This window comes from Phyllostomus discolor, chromosome 14 (genome assembly GCF_004126475.2).
Source record: "Phyllostomus discolor isolate MPI-MPIP mPhyDis1 chromosome 14, mPhyDis1.pri.v3, whole genome shotgun sequence".
NCBI lineage: Eukaryota > Metazoa > Chordata > Mammalia > Chiroptera > Phyllostomidae > Phyllostomus > Phyllostomus discolor.
In genome coordinates this window covers 7,264,280-7,284,804 of record NC_040916.2, presented here as the reverse complement: position 1 = coordinate 7,284,804, position 20,525 = coordinate 7,264,280, and the positions used below count along the sequence as shown (strand labels likewise).

The window sequence follows — 20,525 nt, the reverse complement described above, 5'->3', positions numbered from 1 at the left end:
TGGGGACCTGAAAGTTAATTTCCAATGCAAATCTTAACTACGTTAGAAAGCATTTGAGTGGGTTACAGCAGACAGACAGTAAAAACAAAGCCCATTAAGACAAAAATGGAAATCTAGGAGCCAAGAAATACAATAAAGTGAGAGAAAAGATGCTGGCATTTTGATCACCTGGGGCTACTCCTGTCAGGGAAACCGACCTGGACTGCAGTGGGCCGCAGCCTGCCCACGAAGGTGGTGTCCTCCCCATGACCCTTATTATGTTGGCGGGCAGGCGGGCAGGCTGATGACTCCAGTGGAATTGTAAGCAGTGCAGGAGTTCTTCTCTCAGTTCCTAGTTTCTGTCAACCCTTGGAGACGGGGAACAGGTTCTATAAAGGTATTCAGAAACCTGTGGGATCTTCAGGTTGCAGGGCTGTGGTCCCTTGCATGAGCTTTGTGCACAGGACGTGCCTGGCCGGCTGTGAAGGACCTGCAGTACTTTCACTTCACGCCAGCGGTTCTCAGGAAAGGGTGACAACTCAGCCCCCTGGGAAGCTTCTTCCCTGAGATGGCCGCCCTGCAGGGAGCAGGGGTGGTTCGGGGAGGCATCTGCTGGGAAAACTCCTGTGAATGTCATTCACCCCGACTGCAGCACCAGTGCTGTTTCGAGCTGTTGATGAGATTCCGTGTTCTAATCCCAGGGCTGTTTTATTCACTTCTTCACTCAGGCAGGTTACAAAAGTACCTATGGGTCCGGGAGCTCTGGGTCACTTGTAACAAATGGAACAGTTTATGCTCCATCCACTGTGTTCCAAGCTCCAGCCTAGGCACTGGGAGTAAACAATGGATTCTGCTGTCAAGTTGCTCTGATTTCAGCCCCCAGATGACTAAGTACTAGAAGTCGGAATGAGTGAGCAGAATGTTTCTTTTGGACACACCTTGAATCTGATATTCGAGGCCATGCATCCCACCCAGGTAGAAAATGCTTTGTCGGGGGTGGGTCCTGCCTAGCTGAGTTGTACCACGTGGTGAGCTGTAAGTGTGTTGGTGGAAGGGAGTGTTGGACGGAAGGTACACTCAAGCCCACTGCTAGCGCTACTGGCGAGAGTTCCCGTCTGTGGAAGTAAATGCTGATGATTCTTGATAAGCCTGAGGCAGCCGATCTGAACACAGTTCAGGTGAAACAGAGTGCAAGTCTTGAACCTGGTCATTCTTCATGTGAGGTGTTGGCCCAGCCTCATCGAGAAGCTGGTACCTGGTAGACTAGTGTGCCCCTGTTTTAGAGGAGCATAAGAGCTTTCCTTGAAGACACACAAAAATGTTTTATTTTGAGTTTATTCTAATGTCACAGCTCCACCCTACTTTCTGATTAGGTTCACCCCAGGAGCCTTTACTTGACTGATTCTAAGGCCCCAGCTGTACAGGTTCTGGCTTAACTGATCTGGGACTGGGGCCTGGGCGTCACCTTTTATTGTTTGTTTTAAACTCATCCCAGGTGATTCTGATGTGTAGCCAGGGGTTCAGAGCCACTGCTCTGTGGTCTTGTTTCTGAAAGGTTCTGCAGCTCCAAGTGTGTTCCGAGGACCCACGGGAAACGCATGGCTGTTGTAACAAATCACAGCAAACGGGGAGTCTCAGTCTCTTCAGGTCTCTCTGACAAATACTCCACACTTGGCAACTCACAAACAACAGAGGTTTATTCCTCACAGTTCTGAAGGCTGGGACGTCCAAGATCAAAGGCCCTGGTAGTTTCGTTGTCTAGTAGGAGCTGGCCTTCCGGTTCATAGACAGTGCCTTCCAGCAGGGCAGAGTTCACAGGGCAGAAAGTGTGGGGGAACCTTCTTGGGCTTCTTTTACAGGGACTCAATCCTATTTGTGAAGCCTCAGCCCTCATGACCTACTACCTACCCAGTGGCCCCACTTTCTGATACCATCACCTCGGGGGCTAGGACTTAACATGGGAATTTGGAAGGACGCAAACACTCACACGGTGTCTCAGCACACAGTTATCCTTTTAGTTCTGGAAGTCGTAAGTTGAATTAGTTTTCACTGGGTTGAAATCAAGGTATTGGCAGGGCCATGCACCCACCGGAGGGATGAGGAGAGGATCAGTCTCCCTGCCTTTTCCAGCTTCGAGAGCTCCATTCTTGGGTTTGTGGCTCCTTCCCCCGTCCTCCCAGCCAGCAGCATTTGCCTCAGTGGTCACATTGCCTTCTGCTACAGTCAGATCTCCCTCGGTCTTCCTTGTTTAAGATTGGGATTATATTTAGGACCCCATCTGGATAATCCAGGATAATCTCCCCGTCCAAGATCTCATCTGCGAAGACCCTTTGCCATACAGGTAACATCACAGGTCCCAGGTGTTAGTGCCCCAGTATCTGCGAGGCCATTACCGCAAACAGCAGATAGAATGTGGAACTCACGGAAATGCAAACACCGGGCCCCACCTGAGACCCACCCCGTCAGAATCTGCATTTAACAAGATCTCCCAGTGATTCACCTACCCTCTAAAATTTGAGAAGATGGGTTCTATGGGATCTTATCCGAGGATTCTCTCATAATTGAGTCCCACGTCAAATGCAGACTGAAGGAGTATTTTCCTAGGAGCCTTTGAAGGGGGCAGTAGGTGATCAGTGACTGATCACTTTCCCAAATGCCATAAATAAGTGCTCACATAAATATAACAAGTTTCCAAAATTCTCAGGGAAGCCAAGAGCCATAAGTCCCAGGATAGCAGAGCTGGTGTTCCTGATATCTGACACAAGGCTTACCACTGCAACATACAATAATTCAATTCTTAAAAGTGACATAAAAAACATAACCGTGAGTGGCTCCTCTTGCTATCATCAGTGTTACTACCTCTCTGCAGATTTTCTTGGGCTAACAAGTGTGCAACTTCCTCAACGTGATCTATGCTTGTGGCAATTTGTTCGCTTTCTGCTGGTATATAATGATAGGGAAGGAAGAATAGTTTACTGACTACAGACCCCCAATGTTATACTTCCCCCATATTACACAATAAGGGACAGAGTTTAGACACTTTAGAAATGTTCATTTCACAGAAGGAAACCAGGAAAGAGCTAGTTAATACCAGATCCAAAAGAAAATGATAAAGGGCTTCTGGCAATGACTAAAACCTCAGAATAAAGACAATGAATTTGAAGGGCTAAGGAAGGGATTGTCAAATGCCCTGTCTGTCCACACGAGGGCAGCAGTGCTACGATTTACAAAGACAGCTTCATTTCAGTGGAACCTTTCATGAGCCTGGAAATGAAACAATATGGGGCGGGAGGGGAAGGAATGAGCACAGTCACTCAATTTTGCATGATTTCTGAAGTCAGTGCACTATGTTGAATCCTGCTTGAGTACAAATACTCAGATTTTTAAAATACGTAAAAGTTCATTTTGAGTTACAATGTTAGCTGTCACTAAATTTAGAGTATTGGAGTTGCCTACTTTCCTTAAACCTAACATCTACCTTAACAACGACCATTCAAATTCCTCCTGTTCCAGGTATCTTCAGCACCCTTGCAGACTTCCACTGTTAATCACCTGGAATGATCTCCCTGTATATATAATCCCAATGTACAAGTATTAGAAATAACCTCAAGCTAAAGCCAAATACAATTTGATAAAATGCTTTATTTGTAGTCAACCTAATTTTCATCCAGTGCTCATATTAAAGATCACTTTTGTATTTTTAAGCCACAGATTATCTTGTTTGATTAGCCAGGCAACAAGATCTTCAATTTTCTGATCTTTTAATAGGCCAATTTAATAAAACCTCAAATTTCTTAAGTAAATGTAAGCCTTTACCCATGACAAGTTTCTGTGTAGAAATGGGCCCTGGGACTGGAGAGTCACTAATGCAGAGATTCTCAATCTTAGCTACCTATTAAAGCACCAGTGAACTAGGTATGCAGCACAGGGCAGATGGTCGGGCTTGATTGACAGGTTACTTGAAGAAATTCAGTATGAGGAGGTGGCTTGGGAATAAAATTTGGGATTTAATTGTAGAAGGTCTTCAAGCATCATTCCGAGGAACTTGGACTTCGTGCTGTCGGTAACGTGGTGTTACTGAACAGGAGAGGCAGGTGATGGGCTAAGAGTGGAGAAGCCCGGATGTACTTCAGGCTCTGAGATGTGCGAGTTAGGATGACTGTGGGCGTGGACGGTGAGGGAAGGTGGGACTGGATCAGGAACATACAGACTGACGTGAAACACACTGGCACAAAGATGAACATTTGTAATCTTGCATTTTATTTTTAGCAGATTTGAAGCTATTTTTCAAAAACTAAACAAAAACCTCCTCCATCCTGGGGCTTCCCATTTCACTGCAAATACATTTTTCCAGCTTTAAGAAACTTTAATTCAAATATCCTTCTTTCTCTGTCATTTGAACAAACTTTTCAACAAAAACTGGCTCCCTCATACATTTCAGTAACTGAAAAAGTATTTGACATAGTTTTTATACATATTAACCGTTAAATTGAAAAAAGTAAATTTGAAGCAGAAACTACTGTGAAAGTGCATTTATTTTGGTAAGCATAACAATCTTTTGAAAAATACAATTAGGTTTTAATAAGTGAATAGTATATATGTCCCTGCTTCTAAGCAAGCACTGCATTTTTTGAAAATAAGTACGTGAAAATAGGTAGACTTCTAATTCCGAATCCCAGTGTATTCCCACTCAAACTCATCTTCCAAATGCCCCTCACTAGAGATTACAGAGGGAAGGCACATTTTATACAGTAAAATAGTCTTTACTCTGGTCCACTGATACCCCAAATCATGTCCAATTTGGGGCAACATTTCTTTGGCCCTATTTGTGCTACGGAAAAGTGTAAGACAAAACGTGTAAGAAGGAATTAGAGTAGCAGTCCCTTCTCTTTGCCCACTGGCTCATCTGAAAGAGACCCTGTGAGGACTCAGAAGAGGGGGAATCTATTCTACCTGAGCATAAAGTGCTACCTGATGAGCTAGGTGATTTTTCTTCCTTCTAGGACCACCAACCAACAGTTTCCTGGTGAGGTGTACACAAAAACTAATTCTGATGCAACTTGAGATTATCTAAGTTTACTCCCCCACAAAACTGCCTAAGGCTAGGTGACTGAGTGAGCTATCCTTTTTTTCAAGAAGGGAGAGAAAACCACCAAGGCCAGAACTCTACATCCCTTAAAGAGTAGAATTCTCCCTGAGAAAACTACAAGGCCACAGCATTCACTTTGTATTAAACTGGCATTCTTGTTATTGAATGTGTTCTAACTATAGAAGTATACTACTGTTGCTGAATTTTTACTGATTTAGATTAGTTTGATATTAAAGTGAACAGCCCTGGCTGGTGTGGCTCAGGGGATTGAGCACTGACCTGAGAACCAAAGGCTCGCCGGTTCTATTCCCACTTGGGGCACAGGCCTGGGTTACAGGCCAGGACCCCAAGAGGGGTGCTCAAGAGGCAACCACACATTGATGTTTCCCTCTCTTTCTCCCTTCCTTTCCCCTCTCTAAAATTAAGTAAAATCTTAAAAAAAAAGTGAACAAATGCCATACATTAACTTTACTTATGGCTTCTCTAAATAACCAAGAAGTTAAAATGTTTCTTTTTAATATAATTTCACTGTTTACTGAGTATATCCCAATAATATTCTTAGTTAAGGAGTCAAACTTACTCAAATTCCCAGTTTTCAGTAATCTTATTTTTAATTTTTAAGGGCTAAAGTATTATACACATATTTATACAGACTTTTTACAATAGACTATATACCATATATAGTTGTTGAGAGAATGAATCTTAAGAGTTGGTATTACTTTTTTTTAAAAAGGTTTCAAAATCACATTCTTTACAGATGAAATATCTCATTTTGAAGTATATTTCTCTAAATTTTGAGATTTTTCACCTTAATACTCCGAGGGGCCTTGTGTTGACTCGCCCTACAAACGCAAGTGCTCTTCGAGGTACAAGAGGCAAGACGTTCAGACGCAAATTCATGCCCCTTTCAGAGAGGCATGGAAGGACAATGATGACATTCAAATGACATTAAAACCTGAGCATTGTCTGAACATTCATGTCACTTTAAGAAATCATTAAGCACCTCTGTAGACTCTTCCTTTATAGTTGTATTGATATAATGTGTAAGGCTGTGTACGTTTAAGGTGGACAACATTTGATAATTTGTATGTTATGAAAAGACAGCACAATTTTAGTTTCTACCCATCAACTCAGTTACAAAAAAGTTTTTTCCTTATGATCGCAATTTTTAGGATCTATTCTTTTAGGAACTTGCCAATATGCAATCTAGCACACCAGTCACCATGCTACACATTACATTCCAATATGCGCTCGTAACTGTACATTTTGAACACCTCATCCAATTTCCCCACCACCCACCTCTGGTCCCTCCAAAAGTGATTTCTTGTTTTATTTTTTATAGATTCTACATGTAAGATCACACAGTGTTTGTCTCCCCTGTATGACATTTCACTTAGCAAAATGCCCTCAAGGTCCACCCTCACTGTTGCCAAGGTCTGGATTTCCTTTTTGTGACTGAATAGTATTTCACTGTACAAGTACACTTGTCTTTATCCATTGATCCGTCGATGGACACTTTGGCTGTTCCATGTCTTGGTTATTGTAAATGCTGCTGCCACAAACAGGGAGGGGCAGGTATCTCTTCCACAGCATGATTTCATTTCATTCCGATAGATACCCAGAAGTGGAACTGCCAGATCATAAGGTGGTTCTATCTTAACTTTTTGAGGATCTCCCATACTGTTTTGCATAGCAGCCATGTGAAAATGTAGACCTTGGCATTTTAACAGAATCAAAAAATGACACATCTTACGCTGGTTTGTGGGAAACCATTTAGTGCTCTGCTGAAGTGCTTCCCTTATTTGGTAAGGCCTGTCTGTATTCGGCATTAACGTCTGTTTTCCTAAAGGCAAGATAAAGAAGTAGCATGAAAGACAAACATAATTAAGTACAGAAATTAAATTCAGAAGCTTACTTAGAAAGTGAACAATTAAAATAAACTGTATTGAGTCCCTGATCTAAGAAATAATTCTTTTAAAATAATTTCAAGTGTTCAACTCTCCTCCCTCAGAATCTCTTATTCTAGTCCAGCACTGTCTAAAAATATGAGTCATATGGGTAATTTTAAATTTTCTAGAAGCCACATTAAAAAATTAAACAGGACTATTAATTTTAGTATCTTTTACTTGACCCAACACAGGGAATATATTATCATTTTGTCATGTATTTTACATTTCCAGCACATCCTACATTGGAGTAGACACATTTGAAGTCCTCAGCCACGCATGGCCATTACCTTCTGAATCAGAAAATGTCATTGTAGTCCCTGCCTCAGTCAACTGACCATGACAGACAGACAAAGACTAAAACTGGCGCAGCCAGTTATCTGCAGTATGCTTGTCACAGCAGCCACGTCCGGGATGCCTGCCCAGTGCCAGAGAGGACCAGTTAGCCCTGGATTCCTGGTATTCCTCTCTGTGGGGAGGCCACCACTGTGAGCCACCACTGTGAGCCACCACTGTCACAGGACCCACTTGTGGTTGAGCAGCTTCCTAAAAACTACTGTGGGGGTGATGTCATGGTTAGGCCCATCCCTGAATTCTCCAAGACTGCTGTATTTTTCTATTTTTTGAAGTCAACTCAAGTTTTCTCTGTAAAAGTGGAATCTTTTTCTTTAAATTAGAATTTAAAGTATAATTCCTATGTGAGAAAGATAACAAATTTCTGACAATATTTATTTAACAATGAAGCTATTTGAAGATGACAAAAATCTGCATCCCAATTACTAATGACCATTATTTTATATTAACTTCGGCATTTGTTAAATTAACGTCAACTGTTTACAGACACCTTGAAGCTCATGACATTCTGAGAACTACTTTCCTGGTTGGCTTCAGCCTCAAGGAACCCTGAGAGAGCAGGACAGAGAGGGCCGGGAGGCCCAGACCGCCCTTCCAGTAGGAGTGTTTGTCTCCCCTTTCCCCCTGGGATCACAGACACCACCGTGCTTTTACCAAGAAATCGCCCTTCCCACTGGGCTTTGCAGAACCTGCCCCCAAAGTCCTGACTGTAACCTAGGGTAGCACCTCACATGGCAGGTGTTGGGGTACGGTCTCCCTCTCCTCCCTGCTCTGTGGACACACATTCTAACAGAGGGACACTTCCAGTTCATCTTGTTCACATGGAAGGTCAAGGGCTTCCAGGCAGTGCAATCCACAGTTTTCCAAAATCTAGGGATCTTTGTTTTGCTGGTTTCTCTTTGTATGGTAAAAAAATTTCTGGTTAAGAAAATAGATACATGCCTTTATGGAGTTAATATTTATAACTTGAAATTAAACATATTTAAAAAATTAAATGAAATGTATTTTGGCTTCTGTAAATAGACATTTTTCTTTCCTGAACTTAAAGGGAACAGACTCTATGATTATTTGCCACTTAGCTAAAAAACTTCCCTCACTTTCAGATTCACAGCAACTAAAAGCTAGAGGACAAGGGGACCCCACCTCAAAGACAAAGCCTGTTAGTCCACATTATTTTCCATTAAAATTGGAATGGTATAAAAGATTGATAGTTTGGCAAAGGAAACAGGAATTTAAGTATCCTTTTTAATGTTTACTGTCGTCGTATCTTAGATAGGGTTACTGACATCTATATATTTATTCAATGTCTGAAAAGAAACACAGAAAGCAGATACCTTTTAATGATAAAAGTAAACCTTTCATCTCTTCTTCTCAGAGAGAAATAAATTTTACTTCTCTGTGGCTCTCACCAGTTAGGTAGGTGCTGAACAGAGGAAGGGAAGAGGCCTGAATAAAATAGTGACAACAAACCAAAAGGAAGAGTGGCGTAATAACTGGGATGAAATTAGTGACCGGGGAGAATGGAAGGAAAGCTGCCGATGAGATTCATACATGGGGACTTTTCTGATTCTTATTTAGGAAATGGCTTAATGAGGAACATTGTGCAAGAAGCTCCTTTAAATTGGAAGTCTTATAGCTCATCCAGCAGATAAATCAAGATGCTGATTTTCTGTGCAATCTGTTTATCTCTGAAACATGCAGCCTGAACTGAATTACATAAACTCTTTCACAGAGTAACAGATTGGGGGAGAAATGGCCCTGGTCTCTAGCACCTTATTTTAGGGAATACACAGAGCGCACATACTAAATGCACATAACACTGTCTTAGAAATCCATGTTATGGCAAGTCACACATTTCCAGCTGCATTCTGACTTCTGCACTGCATAGTTTCTTCCTGGGGCACATCTGTTTGCAACCTCAGGGGAGATCTCTGTAAAACTGATGATAAGACCTCCCATTTTCCTGGGATGCGTTTAAATCTCATTAATGTGCTTTCTCAACTAATTACAAAATCTCTTTGTCATCTTAGTTTTCCATTGAAAATGCTTGAAGAGCTTGTTGAATGCTCAAGAATTAGAGGACCAACTAGAAAAATGTTTAAGTGCATTTGACTCTTCAGTTTTTTGTCCCATGCCACTTCTAGTGCCCACCACCTGAGCTGGCCACTACACACAGTAGATCCAAAAAACTTTGTGACGTACATTTAAGCAGATAGATTAAAAATAAATAAAATATTTAAAAAATAATTACAAAGTTACTGAAGCAGGCATTATTAGCCTAACATTAAAAACAGGGTTACGTTACAACAAATAATAAATATCCATAATGAAAAAAAGAAAAACGATTTAGTCACAGTGATTTAAATGATTATTAAAATTCATAAATTATGCAAAGAATTCTAATAAACTCTGGCAAACTCTCACCTTGAAACAACAAGTGGATGAAAGAGAAATGATGTACCTAGGAAAAAGACACTCACTACAAATAAGTAGGAACATTAATGTAAAGAAAAGGCAGCGGACTTTCGGACGCACTCAGTCGTGACATGCAGCAAGGGGCTGCAGCAGTAGCGTGGGGCGGGGCTGTGTGCTCCAAGACTAGACAGTGTGGCAGGAGAATTGGCTAAGAAAGGAAATGGAAGGAATGTGTGGATGGAGCCCATTTCAGACCAACTTTGGGAATCCTATTCTGTTCTTAGGTTAGAGCTAAGAAACAGAAAACTGTATGAGAAAAACTTTGTGGCCATTTCCAACAATTTAAGTGATGTTTAATGATCTTAAAAATGACTACTTGCACTATTTTGTAATTTGGTTTTTTGCTTTGTCCTCCTTCTTTACTAGCCAATAGATAAGGGACACTTGTATTTTGACAGTGGTTTCCTTATATGTAATAATTTTTGGTGACATTCTCCCATACAGACTCCCCAGTCACACACTTTTTAGGAAATGCTACAAGGGCCCCTAATGTATTCTCATACCTTCATATACCCCCTAACACGTTAGCTTGCATACTTTAGCAGCAATTTCCCCAGAGAAGTCTAAGGTGTAATTAAATCTTACATGTATATGCACATTTTGTTGCCTATTCTATGTCTCATTCCTTTTCATTTTCATGTTTCATTTTATTTCTTCATTTTAATTTCAATTAATTTATCACCCTAACCCCCTCTCCTTTGGCAATCCTCAGCTTGTTCCCTGTATCTATGGATTTGTTTGTTTTTATTTATTGGCTTTGTGTTTTTAGATTCCACTTATAAATGAAATCACATGGTATTTTAATGCCTGACATGTTTCACTTAGCATAATACCCTTTAGGCACTTCCATATTGTTGCAAATGGCAAGATTCCATTCTTTCTATTTTTCCTTATTGCTGAGTAATATTGCATTGTATGTTTACCACATTTTCTTTACCCTTTCCTCTATCAACAGACACGTATGACGCTTCCATATCTCAGCTATTATAAATACTGCAGTGAACAAAAGGTTGCATATATCCTTTTAAATTAGTAATTTTGTTTTCTTGGATAAATACCCAGAAGCAGAATTGCTAGGTTATACAGTAACTCTACATTTAATTTTTTGAGAAATCTTCATACTTTTTTCCGTAGTGGTTGTACCAGTTTACAATCCCATCATCAGTGCCAACATCCATATCCTTGTCAGCACTTACAGTTGTTTAGACAGGTATGGGGTGATAGCTCATTTGGTTTAATTTGCATTTCCCTGATGACGTGATGCTGAGCATCTATCCATGCCTGCTGGCCACTGGTATGTCTTCTTTCGAGAAATGTCTATTTAAGCCTAGCTTTTAAACTGGATTCTATTTTGTGTGTGTGTTTGAAGTTGTGTGAGTTCCCTATATATTTTGGATGTTAACCCCTTATTGGATGTTATTAACAAATATTTCCTACCATTCAGTAGGCTGTCTGTCCTTTTTCTTGATGATTTCCTCACTCTGCAAAATACTGTAGTTTGATGTGGTCCCATTTATTTTTTGCTTTTCTTTCCCATTCCTGAGACATATGCAAAAGATATTGCTAAGGCTGAGGTCAAAGAGTTTACTTCTATGTTTTCTTCTGGTTTTATGGAATCAGGTCTTACATTTAAGTCTTTTATCCATTTTTAGTATTGTATATGGTATAAGAAAGCAGTCCAATTTCATTGTTTTGCATGCATCTCTCAAATTTTTCCAATGCAACTTAAAGTGATTGTCTTTACCCCACTGTATATCCTAGCCTCCTCTGCCATAGATTCACTGACAATTATAAGCAACAATTTCTGGGTTATTTTCTTCTATTGTTTACATATCTGTTTTTATGCCAGTATCATACTGTTTTGACTATTGTTGCTTTGTAGTATAGTTTGAAATAAGGGCGTGTGATACCTTCCACTTCATTCTTTCTCAAGATTTCATTGGCTTTCAAGGTCTTTTTTTGGTTCCATATAAATTTTACAATTAGATGTTCTAGCTCTGAGGTGAATGCCATTGGTATTTTGTTAGGAATAGTACTGAATCTGTTTATTACTTTAGTTAGTAAGGACATTTTAGCAATATTAATTTTTGCAATCAATAAGCATATACCTTTCCATGAGATTTATATATATCATTCTATAATTTAAGCTTATAAAAACTTAAGAATGAATATATTCTTAAAGGACTGCATTGTTAATATCCCCTTAAATGCTTTATCTTTTTTTATGTCATACTGTAGATTTTTTTTGTTTTGTATGTATCCTAGTTATTGGAGTTTGATACTTTTGTCTTTGAACTTTGTAGTAGCTTTTGAAATGTCTGATTTGCTGCATGTATTAAATAAAAATATTTTCCTTTATCATATTTTCTTATTCTGGTTGTGGCCTTTCCTTTTCTGCTTAAATAAAATATTTTAACATTTCTTATTAGGCTGTTTTAATGGAGATGAAACTCCTTTAGCTTTTGCTTCTCCAGGAAACTCTTCATCTCTCCTTCAATTCTGAATGATAACCTTGCCAGGTAAATTATTCTACGTTGTAGGTTCCTACATTCTGGCTGGTACAACTGCTGCTGAGAAACCAGCTTACAGCCTTCTGGGGTTTCCACTGTATGAAGCTAGTTGCTCTCTGCCGCCTTTGCAACTGTCTCTTCATCTTTAACGTTTGCCACTTTAATTGCAAAGCAGAATGCTTTGGTTTGGGTCTCTTGGGTTCATGTTTGGAACTCTCTGTGCATCCTGGACCTGGATGTCTGTTTCTTTGCTCATGAAGTTTTACTATTATTTGTTCAAGTAAAGTTTCTGTACCTTTCTCTTTTTCCTTCTTCTGACATCCTTATAATGCAAGTTTTTGTGAACTTGATGTTATTCCAGAGGTCCCTTAAACTATCCTCATTTTTAAAAATCTTTTTTTTTATTTTTGCTGTTCTAATTGGCTAATTTCCACTAGTCTGTCTTATGGGTCGCTGATTCATTCTTCTGTATTAACTAATCTGATGCTGATGACTTTTAGTTATTTTTCATTTCAGTTATTGCATTCTTCATCTCTGCTTGGTTCTTCATTAAACTTTCTCTTCATTGAAGTCCTTTGTAAGTTCCTCTGTTCCACTCTCAAGTTTGATAAGCACCCTTATAACTGTTTCTTTCAATTCTTTATCAGGCAAATTATTTATCTCCATTTCATTAGGGTTTCTTCTGACAATTTCTGTTTCTTCATTTGGGAGACTTGCTTTTGTTTTCATTGTGTGAGTTCCTATGTTTGTTAATATGAATTAGACAAAATAGCCATTTCTCCCAGTCTTGATACAATGGCTTTGTGTAGAAGTGACCTCTGCATAGTGTGTGCCAGATGATTTTCGGCAGGGTGCTTAGAGCTGAGGAGATGCCTACAGCATCTAAGGTGTGGGCCTAGTGAGACAGAGAGGATCCAGGCAGGTGTGTACTCTATTGATCCTGCTTCCTCCCTTTGGAGTTGAAATTGGCTCATAATTCAGCAAACTTACAGGTAGGCCAGAGCACCTATATAGAGCTCCCATCCACCCTATCAAGGTATAGAGGGACATATACAATGGTTCTCACTGGTAGCTCTAACCTCAGAGATTTCTCTATTGCTCTTGCAGCTTGCCTTCTCTATCAGATCTCTCTCCTTTTTGGTGTATGGAACGTGGTCTTGTGAAGAAGTAACCTTGTATAGCTTGTGAGTGCTGGGCAGTTTTGGCAGCCTAGTTGGAGCCAGGCAGGTGTCAGGGGATCTACCTTGTCAGGCTGGAAGAGCCCCAATCAGAGACACCTTGTTCATCCTGCTTGATCCTTTTATTTGAACCCAAAATGGGCTACGGGGAGTATGGTTGGAACACACTGCAGTGATCTTGCAGGCAGACCAAAACACCCAGATGGAGCTCCCTCTTGCCTCATCAAGGTGGAGGGGCTGTATGCAATGGAGTTTACTGGCACTTCCTCTCTGGAAAAGTTCCTGAAGATCCTGGACAGCCCCTGCAGTTTCCCAGATTTCTCTAGTTAGTCTCCTCTCGTTTATTCTTCAGTAGCTGTTCAATCAGTCCTCAGCTGCCAGAAATCAGGAGTTACTGATTTCTGTATAGGTGCATATTTTGGCGTGCTTGTGGGAGGAGGGGAGTTTACTGTCCACCTACACCATGGACTTTAGCATCCACTTACACGATGGACATCCTCAACCTCCTTACTATTTTGTACTTTGACATGAAGTCTGTAGAAGGACAACTGTATTCCCAAATGATCATAAATACAAGTTTATATCAAGTCCACTTTGTGCCAAGTTTTAACAGCAACTTGTTGATTTATGCTTGGGATTAACTGTGCATGGTGCCCTCCTTCCAGAGTAACCTCTACAAACAGTGAAGAAACTACACCCACTTTAGTTTTGTAAAGGAGTTTCTAAGGCAACAATGGTCAGCTTGCAGTAAGGGGGTGTGCAAAGACTATAAACATTAAACAGTTCAAAGAATATAAGATAAATCTTTACTTTCTTAAAAGGAAAGCAGGGTAAAGCTACTAGGTATTACCCCACATACTTTTTAGAATATATACATAGATGAGGAGTCTTTAAAAATCCAATGATCTAAAACAGGAGAAAAGGTTGCCTAATAAACTTCATTGTATTTCTACAAATTTCAAATACATTGGCACATCAGTGACAGTCTTCACCCTGGTTACTCAAAGCCTAGGTCCAGCAGCAGCATCACTTGGAGCTCATTAGAAATGGAATCTCAGATCGCTAATGGTACTTAACCTTTAATGTGGAGGTTAAATCGATGCTCAGATAATTTGTCACTTTTAAAGAACCATTAAGTGATAGATAGAGTGTTTGATTCAAACTTAACAACCTTTAACTATTTTGCCCTAGCTGCTGTGGCTCAGTGGATTGAGCACTGGCCTGTGAACCAACAAGTCACCAGTTCGATTCCCAGCCAGGGCACATGCCTGGGTTACGGGCTAGGTCCCCAGTTGGAGGTGTGGCAAGAGGCAACCACACATTGATGTTTCTCTCCCTCTTCCTCCCTCCCTTTCTCTAAAATAAATAAACAAAATTAAAAAAAAAAAGAACCCTCTACTATTTTTATGCACTGACATTTTTAAACAAATAAAAAAGTACGGGACATAAAGCTATATTGTTTTGCTTTCTTTAGAAGTTATTTCTACTTAAGCCTTTTGGAATTATGTAAGTATTTCACTGACAGTTTTCCCTATTCAGACTGATGTGCATATGTGATTAAAAAATATTACTGAAAGAGAAATCATATATGCATAGAATGTGTTATATAAATACTTAAGATTCAAATGAAGGAATTGTGGGTATTTAAAAAAACCCCGTAATATGAAAGAAGTTTGAGCTCTTTATGAGTGCAGAATGTACTTTTATTATAGAGCTCAAACCTAATGATCAAAATAAAAGAAAAATACATACATCATAAAATCATGAATACCAAAATGCCTAAAATTAATGATTTGATTACCAGGCTACTACCAAAATAACTGGGAAGAACAAATAACTAAAAATCAGAAATTTCAAAGCATCTAATCTTGGTCTGTGCTTTAAAGCACATAATGTTGATTTATGCTCCAGGATTTATTCTCTTTCATTAAATTATAAATTATTTCATTAGAATTTAAGTTTGATGCTTAAGAACCCTATGACCTTAGATGAATTTGTTTTATGAATTATTTTTTATTTTCTATGTTTCCCATCTTATATTTATAAATAGACAGATAAAGTTAATGAGGTGCCTTGTAATTCTTACCCCTCTCAGCATGTTAAACCCCATCAGTTTTCCTGAAACATAGTAAATTAAGAGAACATAAGAGGGAAATCAAATAGTGTTGCTTTTAATTCCCCAGTTCAGCTTGTATAAATAACAACTCCAAATGGAAAAAAAAAAATCAAATTGGGTATTTGATGACATCTACATAGCTTCTTACAACTTCTTAAGTAAAAATGACAAATGGAAATTTTCATTAAAAAATTCCAGTGAATATACCTGTCAAAATTTCCACAGTGAACAAACAATTTTAAATTTAATCCTAGGCACCATCCCAGTTGAGAATGTAGTGTATACCTAGGGTGTGGAAGTCCCCATCATGGTCCATGATTTATTGCAGAATTTAAACCATAAATCCTACAGGAGTTTTTCTTACAGATGTAATAGCTAAAGCAACACTGCAGATTTCTCTTGTTATAATGATAGCAAAAGTAGCTATAACTATTTTTAGTAAAGAAATGCAATTCTGATGGCACAGTCATGCACACACATTAAAAACTGCATGCGATACAGAGTGCAAACAAAAGCTGCACAAAAGCACATGAAGAGTGAGAAGCACCAATATGTTCAAGAAATAAGCTTTAATTTACCCTTTCTTCTTCTTGTGATGGTACAGGAGGCCAGCACCAATTATTACAATGGCAGCAACTACAATAAACCAAAAACAAATGAAATGTAACTGACAACTAATTACCAATATTAAAAACATAGAAGAAATTACCATTGGTTACAGTTCAGTGGTCAGAAAGTGCTCTTTTATTTAACTACATATACATTTATATTCCATCTGGAGTCTTCACCATCTAAATCCAATTCCCTGGAATCACTTAAACGGTCCACAGGAAGTCAGAGAAGAGTCCTCACTTAATATAGAAAATTACCCAAAACACAGGACTAATCATCTTGAAAAGACATCTGTTATTTAGGATTTGTTACTAAGTAAACATATAAAATGTAAATGAATATATAATCACCAACACAAGGAAGTATGTCATATAAGAGGAGAGGTGTTCCTAGATTGGTTAACTTAATTTCAAGCTATAAAAACTGTAGAAGCTGAAAAATCCATGAATAACTAATGCTCTTCTTTGCATTCTTGATTTAAGTGGCATCCAAATTGGGATACTTACCCACAGAAATAACAATTGCAGCAATTCCTCCGGTACCTGAGAAAAAAAAATAAAACCAGTTTGAAGACAACTGAGCACATGTGAGTCTCTAGAGAGCAATTACATTTTAGTTCCTCAGATCATCTATAGACTACAGTAGAGAAAAAAGTTATCAATTTAGTTTAGTGTCACACTGGTAGTGCATGAAGCTCATTTTGATCACAGAACCCTTGTAAGTGACTCCAGGCTCAGGGTCCAACATTGTTTTGTGCTGTAGCCACCACACCAGGTTAATGAGTAAAGGTTGCTACTAGGACAATCAGAATTCATTGGATTAGTGGAAAATTGTTTTAAAAATGTATTATCCCATTAGAGTTGATGTAGTTCTGTATTCAGTCTGTCCCTTCTTATGATTTTTATTACAAAACTAATTTATATGTGTCTACCAACAGAGGATCTGTGCAATAAGTCATAATGAACTTCCATTAATTATACAAATGTGATTATCAGAATTGACACAAGCAATATGCTATCATCAATCTTCCCTCATGCACCTCTACCCCCATCTAAGACATACCAAGGAGATTCTAAAAATGCAAAAGAAACACTCAACCACAAGGACAAAAATTATGCTTAGAAACTTAAACATGCATTTTTTGACTATCCAGAGTAATAACACCACATAATCTTAATCTTTACAAATGCTGGTCAGTAGCACCTCTGCTTTTAAACTGGCATTATTTTTATTAAATTTTTGTATGTCAAAGCATACAATGTCATGTTTACCTCTGCTCTTTGCATTTCATAAAAATTATCAAGTGTGTGGCATCTTAGGATGGCCCTGGGTTCACTGGCACAATGACAGTTTGGCCACAGTGTTCAGAGGGGAGACACGACAAGCCTAAGGTGCATTTTATAAAAGGATAACCCTTACCAAGCTAGTCTAACGTAAGAAAGGTAATACACATTTCTATTCATTTAGTTACCAAGTAATCTTTATATTTCATTTAAATGACATAACTATACTTTATAATTTTCCTGAACACATATGATGTGAACTGTGAGCCTACACAAAGTGTGCTATACCAGCTCATTCTGAAAAAACATTAAACCAACATATAATACTTTAAGGCTTGGGTGTACAAGGTGTGACTAGAAAGAAAACTTATCTACCAACTGCCATCGCAGTGACATTATCACATGGAAAGTAAAGTTATATTCTATAAATTTTAACCTACATAGAAACACAGCAATTGAGAAAGTTATCTCACCCTACTAGGAATTCTAATTTGAGGAACCTCTTGAAAACTGTATTACCTACATACTAGTGCTTAAATTTGTCATAGTATCTGTACTGTTAAAATGAGTACAAATGTCAATTATCACTCACTTGTGACAGGTTGTTTAACTACAGATAATCAAAATATGATCATTTCAGACTTTAAGGTCAAATAATGCAGTGTTAAAAACCAAAATAATACCTAAACCACCTTCTGGTGGACTATGAGTTGGACTAAGAGTTGATGGTCTATGAGTTGATGGTCCAGGAGCTGGTCCTAGAAGAAAAAAAATTGAAATTAAGGAAGAAAAAAGATAATAATAAAGACTGAAGACCTCTAAATTATAGGTTTAGAATTTTTGCCTTTAAAGGAAAACTCTTATAATTTTACTTTCCTTATGTAATGATATTAATGTTTCTAATTTAGAAGTAGTATCAAAAATATTATAAATTTATATTCAATGTCATCAGAATACTTTTTCCTGTCTAGTAATTCTTCCTATAATAATGTTCTGTGGTACAGCAATCAAATTTATCATGGACTATTGTTAAAATTAGCCCATGGACTGATGTGATACTATGTAAGATGAAAAGATGTAGGAAGGCTTAAAAAACAATTTAGAAGTTGATCTGCAGTAGAAGGACACTTCCACAAAATAAAGGCCCTTTATGAAACACCAACAGATGCCCTGGCTGGTATGGCTTAGTGGAATAAGTACTGGCCTGCTAAACGAAAGGTCACGGTTCCATTCCCAGTCGGAGAGGCACATGCCTGGGTTGAGGGCCAGGTCCCCAGTTGGGGGGCATGTGAGATGCAACCAATCAATGCATCTCTTGTACATCATTGTTTCTCTCCCTCTCTTTCTCCCTCCCTTCCCCTCTCTCTTAAGTAAACAAATCCATAGCTAACATCATACTCAATGGTGAAGGACAAAGTTGTTGCCTTAGGGTCAAAAACAAGATAGGATGCTTGCATTTCCTACTTCTGCTCAACAGCACACTGGAAGTTTTAGTCAGAGCAATAAAGCAAGACAAAGAAATAAAGAGCATCCAAATTGGGAAGGGAAAACTAAAATGATTGCTACTGAAGATGATGTCATCTTTTACATGCAAAACTCTGAAGATTACAAACACAAACACACATGTGCCCACACAAACCTGTCAGAATAAATTCAACAAACTTTCAGGCTACATAATCTACACTCCCAAATCAGTTGCACTTCTATACACTAAAAATAAACAATCCAAAAGGAAATTATGAAAACAATTCTATTTACAAAAGCATAAACACTACAATACTTAGGAATAAACTTAACCAAGGATGTGAAAGACTCCTACAACTGAAAACCACAAAACACTGCTGAAAGAAATAGAAGTCAACATAAACAGAAAGGCTGAAATACTTAATATTGTTAAGATGTTAATACTACTCAAAGTAATCTTGAGGTTATGTCCAATCCCTATCCCATCTTAAATATTCATATTTCATAAATAGAAAAATCCAACCTATAATTCATGAAATCCAACGGTCTAAGACTACCCAACACCATCTTGAGAAACAACAGCATTGATGCGAGGGCTCATACTACCCGATTTTAAAACTTACTAAGAAGCTACAGTACTCAAAACAGCAGTATCAGCATAAACACAGGCACAAAAAACCAAGTGAACAGACAGCCCAGAAATAAACCCTCACATACACAATCAAATGCCCACAAGGGTGCTAAGAATACTTAATGGGGAAAGGACAGTCTTTTCAACAAATGGTTCTTGGAAAACTGGGTATCTACACACAAATGAATGAACTTGGTCTCCTGCCTTTTACCATACACATAAATTACTTCAAAATGTATCAAAGAACTAAACATAGGAGCTAAAACTGTAAAACTCTTAGAAGAAAACAGAGGGCAAAGTTCATGATGCTGGATTTGGCAATGATTTCTTAGATGTGACACTAAAAACACAGGCAACAAAGGGAAAAAATGGATATACTGGACTTCTCAAAATTACAAACTTTTGTTTATCAAAAGAGTGAAAAGGCAATCCAAGGAGACATTTCTGCAAATCATATACCTGACAAGGGATTAATACCCCAAATACGTAACAGAAAATAATAAGTGTTTGTAAGCAGGTGGAGAAATTGGAAGCTTGGTATATTGCCAAGGGGAATGTAAACTTTATAATAAAAACTGGCATTTCAAAAACACTTGGACAGACAGCTTAGGTAGGTGGAGTAAAAGGGAACCCTATCTCAGTCCACATACCATAAGAATTTTGGATGAAATTAAACTCAAAGAATGTATTCACGATGCATGTTTGAAATGTTTATGTAATTTCAGCATGGGGAAGACCTAAAGCTTTTGTAACAAAGACAACACTCATAGTCATTAAGAAAAGATCAATACATCTATCTACCTATTAATGTAAACTTCTACACATATACATGACCACTAATAGACTAAAAGTCACAGTTTTAGACATATATGAACAGCACGATACCAC

General features: G+C 38.5%; 1 protein-coding gene across 5 annotated transcripts in view; it reads right to left on the bottom strand.

Moving 5' to 3' along the window:
- Positions 1–5,002: 5,002 nt before the first annotated feature.
- LOC114512023 (membrane cofactor protein-like) overlaps positions 5,003–20,525 on the bottom strand; it is a 38,187-nt gene continuing 22,664 nt past the window's right edge. For 2 of the 5 annotated variants that reach the window (XM_028530913.2, XM_028530912.2), the window contains 4 exons: positions 18,226–18,300; positions 16,766–16,801; positions 16,226–16,283; positions 5,003–6,911 (listed from right to left, as the gene is read on the bottom strand). In XM_028530913.2, the coding sequence (XP_028386714.1) occupies positions 6,842–6,911; positions 16,226–16,283; positions 16,766–16,801; positions 18,226–18,300 (239 nt within the window). In that variant the 3' untranslated portion in view covers positions 5,003–6,841. Of the gene's footprint in view, positions 6,912–8,701; positions 8,792–15,617; positions 15,650–16,225; positions 16,284–16,765; positions 16,802–18,225; positions 18,301–20,525 lie in introns of those variants that run through there. The other 3 variants (XM_036015736.1, XM_036015734.1, XM_036015735.1) reach the window with 3 other exon arrangements.